This window comes from Alnus glutinosa, chromosome 4 (assembly GCF_958979055.1).
Source record: "Alnus glutinosa chromosome 4, dhAlnGlut1.1, whole genome shotgun sequence".
NCBI classification, from domain to species: Eukaryota; Viridiplantae; Streptophyta; class Magnoliopsida; order Fagales; family Betulaceae; genus Alnus; species Alnus glutinosa.
In genome coordinates this window covers 32,080,493-32,090,245 of record NC_084889.1, presented here as the reverse complement: position 1 = coordinate 32,090,245, position 9,753 = coordinate 32,080,493, and the positions used below count along the sequence as shown (strand labels likewise).

General features: G+C 35.3%; 1 protein-coding gene across 5 annotated transcripts; it reads left to right on the top strand.

Moving 5' to 3' along the window:
• Positions 1-1,333: 1,333 nt before the first annotated feature.
• On the top strand, positions 1,334-8,419 carry LOC133865436 (uncharacterized). 5 transcript variants are annotated; one of them, XM_062301843.1, is made up of 10 exons: positions 1,336-1,547; positions 1,702-1,806; positions 1,951-2,056; positions 2,176-2,315; positions 3,517-3,675; positions 5,223-5,279; positions 5,382-5,564; positions 6,857-6,913; positions 7,028-7,210; positions 7,981-8,419. In XM_062301843.1, the coding sequence occupies exons 1-10, from the start codon at positions 1,455-1,457 to the stop codon at positions 8,254-8,256; spliced, it is 1,359 nt and encodes a 452-aa protein (XP_062157827.1). In that variant the 5' UTR covers positions 1,336-1,454; the 3' UTR covers positions 8,257-8,419. The 5 variants fall into 5 exon arrangements, with proteins under 5 accessions (XP_062157829.1, XP_062157830.1, XP_062157827.1 ...); XM_062301842.1 differs by having other exon boundaries at positions 6,857-6,931; XM_062301845.1 differs by lacking the exon at positions 7,028-7,210 and having other exon boundaries at positions 1,334-1,547.
• The last annotated feature ends 1,334 nt before the right edge of the window (positions 8,420-9,753 follow it).

The following is a 9,753-nucleotide window of genomic DNA, read 5'->3' as shown; positions in this document are numbered from 1 at the left end:
GGCCGAACTATTCCTTTGACCAAAGAGATGGTTTGGCCATCTCAAAGATCGGTTTGGGGGTTACCGAACCACTTTGAACATCTACCACTCTTAGCACTCCAAGCTATCCTCTTTTTATTGCTGTCATGATTTGGTCTAGATAGAATGTATTGCATCCGGTAGTATTGCACTGAATCTCAATCCTTAAGTCACAGTAACTTCAACGTAGATAGCAAAACCTAAGAACCTATAAAGAGAAATCATACAAATTTATACCCTACACATCCTTACCTATCTTATTTTCAAATTCACCATTAGATTTGTAAGTCCATTTTATAAATTTAATGGTAAATTTAAAACTTGGTTGTATGGAGATGGATAAGAGAAGGTTAGGAACATTGGAAATTGAAAGCTAACAAAAGCACGTATGTTTTTTTATAGAAAAAAGTGGATAGGCTTGTATACAGCTTCAGTGCTTCAATGTTGGTTAGAATGTGATTAACAACGGAAAATCTTTGTTAAGTTTGTGATTGATAACATGTCAAATATATTATATATTATATTATATTAAAAGAGTTTTTATTAAACAAAAACTTTGGGCAATTAAAATACAGATAATTTTCAAAGGTAAAAGGTTGTCTTCCTTGAAGTTTTATAAAACTTGACGGAAGGAAGCAACGTTAGATTGTGGATAAGGATCTTGGCCTATCTATAAATAAGCATGCGATTTTTTACCAGTCACAATTTTAACGAGAGAATAGGATAGGCTAAAAACTCTATACATCACTCTCCACTTAAACATATTGTGAGTGTTCTAATTAAGATTCTACAAATTCAAAGACGTTCAATCTGAATTTTCAATTAAAGTACTCTAGCAACAATGGCCGGAGGTTAAGTGTTTTTGTGATTCTCTTCATGTGTTAATCTTCTCACAAATTCTTACATAATTAAGTTTCATACTTTCTAGCGGCAACTAGATTTTCGATAATTTGATCATCTTCTACATGAACCCTATCTAAATCCAACAAATCCAAAGAGGATAAGCTAATATCACAACATGACTGATCCAACTTACAACCCTTTGTATTCAGTAAACTGTTAAAAAAAAAAAAAAACTCTTACACCCCTTTAATGTCAACTCAGTTACTGAGTTTGCACCTAGAATACTCCGTGGCAACAGAGAGCATTCAGAAAACAGATTTCTATTGTCAATATCCAACTCTTTTATTCATCCAACGGCTCACGAGAGGCCATTCGGATTCATGCAATGACATGGAAAGTGCATGAGATAATTCTGTTTATATATAACGAAGGATCCACGAAAATAAACAAAGAAAAGTCACCCGCGTTCATATATAACGCGGTTATCTTTAACACGGTTCAATTCCTCAGAGCCTTCTCTTTCGTTCCCGCTTCGTATTTATTTTCCTGGAAAAATATAATTCTGCATCGCTTAGGAGGTTGTACATCAAGAAATGGGTATACGCGAAAGCACAAAAGATCGGTTTAAGATGCAGAGGGAGCTAGTGGTTGACCTGAAGTCAACTCCTGGGTCTTCCCAAACTCCAGTATGATTTCTTATACCTAGCTTTCGTTCAGATATGCGTCGTCTTTATATCGATCCAACATAAATTCTTTGTTTTTTTTTTTTTTTTTTTTTTTTTTTTTTTTTTTTTTTGTATTGATCAACTATAGAACTCTTCTAATATAATTCATTGTCAGGATGTTCACTCACTTGCACTTCAGTTACCACAAGGTGCGAGTCTTCCGGTCCATAATCTTAACCATCGTCATATCCAACAAATCAGTGAAATCACGACCATGAAGGTATAGAAATGGCCAGGATATGCTGGAAAAACACACACACACACACACATATTAGTTAATCAAAAATAAAGAAAGCTTTATTTATTTATTTATTTATTATTATTATTATTTTTTTTTTTCTAATTGAAAGTTGTGTTGCTCAAGGTGGTGCTCAGGGTGTCCAATATTGATGGGCTGAAGTCTTTTTTCTGTATTATGGCTGGACGGGAGACCCGCACCAAAGCCATGAAGATTGCAGTTAGAATTCCAGGTAACAATATATGTTGTACATAATTTTGGGACCCTATATCAACAACTCCTATAGGCTGTATATAGTTTTAATACTGAAATTTATTTTCCATTTGCTGAGGGGTTGACATTAATTTGCAGGGGTGATGGCAGCATCTTTGAAAGGGAACAACCCTGACCAAATCGAGGTCGACGGAGTGGAGATTGATACCGTCAAACTTACAGCGCTGATCCGGAAGAAAGTGGGGCATGCAGATATAATAAGCGTGGCGAAAGCAAAGGTAAAAAATGAGCTGACGGTAGAGAAGAAAGTGAGAGACTTTCGGTCCATACAATTGTATATACAGATTTTTATGGTTTTGATATTAGTGATACAAATGTGTATGGTTATAGTTAAAGGGAAATTATCAAACTAATTTTTTACTTTCCCGAATATCCTCTAACATAATGTGTCTTGGAAGAGGGTTGATTGATTGACTGTCATTCTGGAGTAATGCTACATGTCATACTCATATCCCTCTTGTGTCCCTCTAAAAATGAGGTGGCTTTTAAAATCACCATTGAGCTTGTGATTGATCAAAATTGAATTTTGATCACATAGTGATTTTAAAAGCCACATCATTTTTAGAGGGACACAAGAGGGACATGGGTATGACGTTTAAAATTACTCATCATTCTGAAGCAGGTTATTTATTTATTTTATTTTTTTCGTGAAAAGCAAAAACTCTACTTGCTTGCTGTTACTAAAGTGATGCCCAGGCATTTCTTTGAACTAATGGACTTTAAAACTTCATTTTTTCCTGGCAAATACATTGTCCTTTTGAGTTAAAAAGTGAGTGGTGAATCGACAGTTGATTTATCTTTAACAGGAGAGGTTAGAAGCCAGCAGGTTTAGGAATCCATCCAATGTTGTGTTACGGTACAAGCTATAGTGGAAGACTATTATCTACCCATAATTAAAGACCGTAACCTAATTATAGTTAAAAATTATCACCTAGTCAAGTTGAATACTGTAACATAACTATAATTGATATCTATTACTTTATCTAATTGTAGTTGAAGTTTGTATTATCCAATCCGTCACTAAAATAAATAAATAGCAAAGTGTAATTATTTAGACTTTATTTTGTAAACATAGATTATAAACCAAACCACGTAATTTTTTGTGTTTATTTTTATATTCCCCGTTATATTATGAAAACTGGCATTAACCTATAACTTTGATACCATAAAAAAAATAATATAAAACAGAACATAAAAATAGACACAAAGAATTATTTGATTTGTTCTATCACCTATAAGTGTGATAAAGCTCAAACAATTACATTTTGGTCCTAGGAATTCATCGACCGTTGGTCCTTGATACATGTGGCTCTAGGTTCTCTAGTAGGACTTATTGCCTTTTCTCTCTCTGGTTTTATATTGCATGATCTCAGCTGACGTTCTAATTCGTCAATCTATTTTTTTTTTTTTTTTTGCCAGATTAGAAAAGATCCTTCCCCAGACACATCTTCTACCTTGCCAAAGTCTGATACATTGCCCTTAGATGGATATGGATCCCAGAATTTTTGTACCCAACAAGAGGAACGATTACCTGGAATTACATTGCACGACTCCCGTGCAGTTGAAGATCATAATGAGGTATTTCACTTGAATATTACTGAATTTTTCGCCTTGGATTGGATTCTGATTCAAGAAGTTCTGGCCTTTTATGTTTCAGCAGGCATTACTTATGAGATACCTCCACTTTTTATATGTGACAAACCATACGCTATCGGTTGTCCAGGGCATTTTGCCATTTGATGTGTCCAATTCTTCTGCGTCCATTGAAAGTAAAACCTGTTGGTTAGTCTAGGTGCAATTAGTGGACATAAATTTAACAGCAGAGTAGGGTTTGAAACTCAATTGTGTTTGTTTTGAAACCTTTGCAGCACCACAAAAAAGGAGTTGAAGTTTAGGAACTGCGAATGCAATCTGTGTCCGATTAATTTCCCCAGTAACAGATTTATTATTGCTAAATAAGCCTAATTTTGTGCACTGAGGTTAAATTCAGCTGTTAGGCCCAGCTTTTGACAGTTCTAATGCAAAGCCACCTCTTATTTCAGTAAACTAACTGAGATGTCTCTCCCTCATTCTCCAAAACAAAAAGAAAAAAGAAAAACAGAACAGCAATGAAGAAGCACAGAGTTTATATCCAAAGTAAATTTCTTTAGTTTATTTTTTCTTCTATTTCATCTTATCAGTTTTTTTTTTTTTTTTAATTGTTTGATCAATTAAGAGGATGCTTCTTCTATCTTTTACATCTTGGAAATTTCACACAGACACGTAACATTTCAGTTAGAACCAGATTTGACCGGAGGTAGCAAATTTAAAGTTATTTTAACTGCTGTCATAAGATAGAAATCCTCTGTTTTCCGGAAATTGTGGTGAACAAATTATGCCATCCAACCAAAAACCAGAAATTCTGAGTGACGTGGAGGGCCTTTAATTGGTAGTTTGGTCTTACCTTCTTATGATGGGGGATAGAATCTTGGAGAACATGCAAGCATTCAAAATCAGATGTTGTTTTTCTGCATGGTTTTGATTGCTTGACATATATTAGCAATATAAATATTTATGGTTACAGATTACAGTTAAAGGAACTCATCAAACTAAATATTTGTTTTCCCCTGTATCTTCTCACATAATGTGTCTGAGGGTGATTTTGAAAGAACTCAAAATGTAATGGACAATAAATAAAATAGCGGAGTAATATAATAGAGACAAGAGATTTTACGTGGTTCGGTCTATAACCTACGTCTACAGGATAAAAGCTTTAAGGGTTACATTTTACTGTTATTCACTTGATAATTTATAATACAAAGGGTCCCTATTTGTAAGGAGGTGGAGAGAATACAAAATAGTATGAGAGATCAAATCAAATGAGATTTAAATGTATTCAAATCTGATTTGATTGCAATTAATGCTGAAATCAAACCTCATAATATAAAATCAAATCTGGTATATTTATGGCTTTTTTGAAGTAGTTGTTGTCTGAAAAGCAAGAACTCTACTTACTGTCACCAAACTGATGCCCCAGACATTGCCTAGAACTAGTATGGTTTAAAAATTCATTTTCACTGGCAAATTCATTGCCCTCTTGATTTGAAAAATGAGTGGTGAGTCGACAGTTGAATTATCTTTAACAGGAGAGGTCAGAAGCCAGCAGGTTCAGCAATCCATTTGTGGCTGGTCCCTCAATACATGTGGGTCTAGGTTCTCCAGTAGGACTCATTGCCCTTTTTCTCTTTTCTGGTTTTGTATTGCATGATCTCAGCTAAAGAATTCTAGGATTTTTATTTTTTCAGATTACTGAAGAGCCTTCCTCGTACCCATCTCTTGTCTTGCAAAGTTCTCAGTCATTTGAGAACCCCTTGGATGGGTGTGGATCCCAGAATTTTAATGCCCAATCTGAGGAACAGTTTTCAACTGAAGATCCAGTATTTGAAATTTCACTGGATGACTTCTTTGCAGGTGCTGATCAAAACGAGGTATTCACTTGACTCTTACTGACTTTTTCCATGTGATGTGTCCACTTCATCTGTGTTCATTAAAAGAAAAACTTGTTGGTTATTCTAGGTGCAATTATACATGGTCTTTCTTTCTTGCAGTTAAATTTAACAGCCTGAGAAGAGTTTGAAATCGAGTATGGAGTGGTTGTGTCCATTGAGAGTAAAACCTGTTGGTTAGTCTAGGTGCAATTATTGAGACAATTAATTATTGTCTTTTTTCTTTGCAGTTAAATTTAACAGCAGAGTAGGGTTTGGAACTCAATTGTGTTTGTCTAAAACCTTTGCAGCACCACAAAAATGGAGTTAAAGTTTTGGAAAATTGCGGATGCCATCTCTGTCTGATAGTTATTCCCCACTGACAGATTTACTATTGCTAAATAATCCTAATTTTGTGCACTGAGGTTAAATTCAGCTGTTAGGCCCAGCTTTTAACAGTTCTAATGCAAAGCCACCTCTTATTTCAGTAAGCTAACTGAGATTTCTTTACCTCCCTCTCCAAAACAAAACAAAAAAAGAGGAAGAAATAAAAAAAATTGAAGAAGCACAGATTTTATATCCGAAGTAAATTTCTTTAGTTTATTTTTTTTCTTCTATTTCATCTTATCATTTTTTTATTTATTGTTTTGATCAATTATATAACTCGCCTAATTAACAGGATGCTTCTTTTTTCTTTCACATCTTGGAAATTTCACACAGACACACTTCAGTTAGAACCAGATTTGACTGGAGGTAGCAAATTTAAAATCATTTTAGTTACTATCAGAAGACAGTATTAGGCAATAAGATAGAAATCCTCTGTTTTCAGGAAATTGTGGTGAACAAATTATGCCATCCAACCTAAAACCAAAAATTATGTGTGACATGTGGAGGGCCTTTAATTTGTAGTTTGGTCTTACCTTCTTATGATGGGGCATAGAATCTCGGAGAACATGCAAGCTTTCAAAATCAGATATTGTTTTTCCTGCATGGTTTTGGTTATTTGACATGTGTTAACGATATAAATATTTTATGGTTACAGTTAAAGGAACTCATCAAGCTAAATATCTGTTTTCCCCTTTATCCTCTCACATAATGTGTCTGAGGGTTGATTTATGGCCTTTTTGAAGTAGTAGTTGTCTGAAAAACAAGAACTCTACTTACTGTTACAGAACTGATGCCCCAGGCGTTGCCTAGAACTAGTGTGGTTTAAAACTTCATTCTCACTGGCGATTTCATTGTCCTCCTGATTTGAATAATTAGTGGCCAGTTAATAGTTGGATTATCTTTAGCAGGACAGGTCAGAAGCTAGCAGGTTCAGCAATCCATCCATGGCTGGTCCCTCAACACATGTGGGTCTAGGTTCTCCAGTAGGACTCATTGCCTTTTTTCTCTCATCTGGTTTTGTTTTGCATGATCTCAGCTAAAGAATTCTAGGATTGTAATTTATTTATTTATATTTTCAGATTAGTGAAGAGCCTTCTTCATACCCATCTCTTGTCTTGCAAAGTTCTCAGTCATTTGAGAACCCCTTGGATGGGTGTGGATCCCAGAATTTTAATGCCCAATCTGAGGAACAATTTTCATCTGAAGATCCAGTATATGAAATTGCACTGGATGACTTCTTTGCAGGTGAAGATCATAACGAGGTATTCACTTGACTCTTACTGACTTTTTCCATTAGATTAGCCTTAGATGAACATTATTTTCTCGGCAATGAAGGGTTGCTGCTGCACTCTTGAGATAGTCTTCTATAATTAAAGGCACATGATATGCAGGAAACAAATTCTGGAGTTGCTGCTGTGTACTTTTTGTACCTTTTGAGGCACTACTGAGTCCACATGCTTTTTGCCTAGTTTGGGAGTCCAAATTGTTGTATGCACCTAACTAGGCGTTTTTCTCAGAAAGAGGATCTTCTCTAAGCCACACCCCCCCCCAAAAAAAAACACAAACACAAGCAAACTTACACTTAATTACTACAACCACAATCGTCATCACCTGAAATGCAAGAATGACGAATTTTGCTCTCTCCAATTGAGAGCTAAAATGTCATACATCTAAAGTCTATTCAATGCTAATTCTATCAAACCAAGAATGCAGATCACAGGAACTGGAACATGAGCATAATAAAAGAATTACCCTAAAAGGTAGAAAGAAGGGATATGTGCACTACTGATACACCAACTATTATACAAATCTTAAAATTGTTTAGGTTGATACTCAAATTTGGCTGTCAGACTAGTGGAATTGTATTACACAAATATACCTACACGTATTACAGTTCTTTTGCAGTAATGGTGCTTGGTTTATTACTGTTTTCTTGAGTGTAATGGCGTATGGTTTTAACAAAAACCTGTCTTTGTAGCATGACCAGTCAAGTGGATATTTTTAGTGGATTGATAAACCAATGTGCGTGCAGGGTAAAAGAGTGCTGAAGCGGCCGCAGGAGAGGCACGAGTGGATAAAAGCTGAAAGTGCAAGGTTAAAGCTTGAAACTGCGAAAAGTGAAATGGCGATGGAAACAAATAATAGCAAATACAAGGCAAAAATGGGTATCAAAGTTGCTCTAGCTCAGATGCAATTAGAGTTTGAGAAGGAAAAATATCAGTTGATGGAGAAACACTACCAGATTGCATTAGCCTTTTCATTGGGTCTTTTTATTTTGTTTCTGGCATTATATGTTACTAGGATATAGAGTTTCTGATATCTTGATGTTGTAATGTTGGATTTTGTATGGCTACTGTTAGATTTTGTATGCCTATTGCTAGATTTTATAAGGCTACTACTGTTATCGCAGTTGGATTTTGTAATGCTACTGTTGCAATGGTGCTATTATAATAGCAGTCTTTGGCAGATTATTGTTTCTGGCATTTTGTCTCTAAGTAGAGAATATGCAGTAGACATGCATTGTGAAAATTCCCCTGTAAAAGTTTGTTTAGCGTGAAAATACAACAAAAGGATCTCTGGCCTCTGTTTTTCGGGAGCAGCTTTATACCTTGATTTCCAATTTTTCTGAGACACAACTAAATACTGATCTTCATTGCACTTTTCTGTATCATGTTGTTATCGGTGCCTTACATGGTATGGTGGCAATATTTCTCGCTCAACCATTTGAAATATCCATATATAACATGTGCTATTAGCGTTAAAACCTTTGTGCAAATGGTGCAATTGAAACTGAAATATACAAATGTATTTGAAAACACATCCAAAAAGGCATATGCACTCAGAAAAGACACACAAACTGTATTTGAAAATGCATTCGAGTGAAATCTGCAAATACATCCAACCACTAAATTACACAAAATACAAATCAAAACCTAAAATGCACAATATCATCACGGCATCCAATTGGGATTGTTTTTGCTCCTCTTTGCATTTGCCTCATCCATTGCATCTATGACATTCCGTTTTCCTTTTACAACATCCTTTAATCAAAAAATGTCTAACTCGAGTTTGGTAGATTTCGTAAAGTGAATCTACATAATCAAGAAAGGTGCTTGCTTTCTCTAGGAGATGTTAATTCCATTGACAGAGGCACAACACAGCCTATGGGTGTTGAACTTCAATCGCTAGCCAAGCGTTGTCCTTCAGTGTTAAAATATTAATTAAATAATAATTATTATTATTTTTCATATCAACTTAAGCTCTTGAGATAAGTGATGATTTAACATGGTATCAGAACAAAGGTAATGAGTTCGAATCCTGACTCCACAATTCACATAATCTCAGTTAAATATTCTAAGCATTGGGCTTCACTTGTTGAGGGGTTTGAGCCTACTCGTGAGAGAAATTATTAAATAATTAAATCCACTCCTTATCAACTTAAAGCTAGCTAGTTCACAAATTTTTCTCTTCCCAGAGAAGATTGAAGACAGGAGTAGTGCTGTACGTATAGTATCTCTCCCTCCAAAACTGCTCATCTGATATCATCAATATGCATTTCAACCGCACAAACCTCAGGGGTTGCCCTAGGAAAAGGCTCCCTATCAAACTCCCAAGTCACTAGAGCATTCATACCTACGTGTTTGATGATTGTAATCAGTTGTGGAATAGCAAAGATCTATATTTTACTGAAACTTCTTAGAGATCAGACCGTGATGTTATTCCTTCTAGCAGGTAGTCAGCAAGCCATTTTTATATTGCTTTTGCAAGTCCAATCTATACACAGAGCAGCCATTCTTCGGTTATC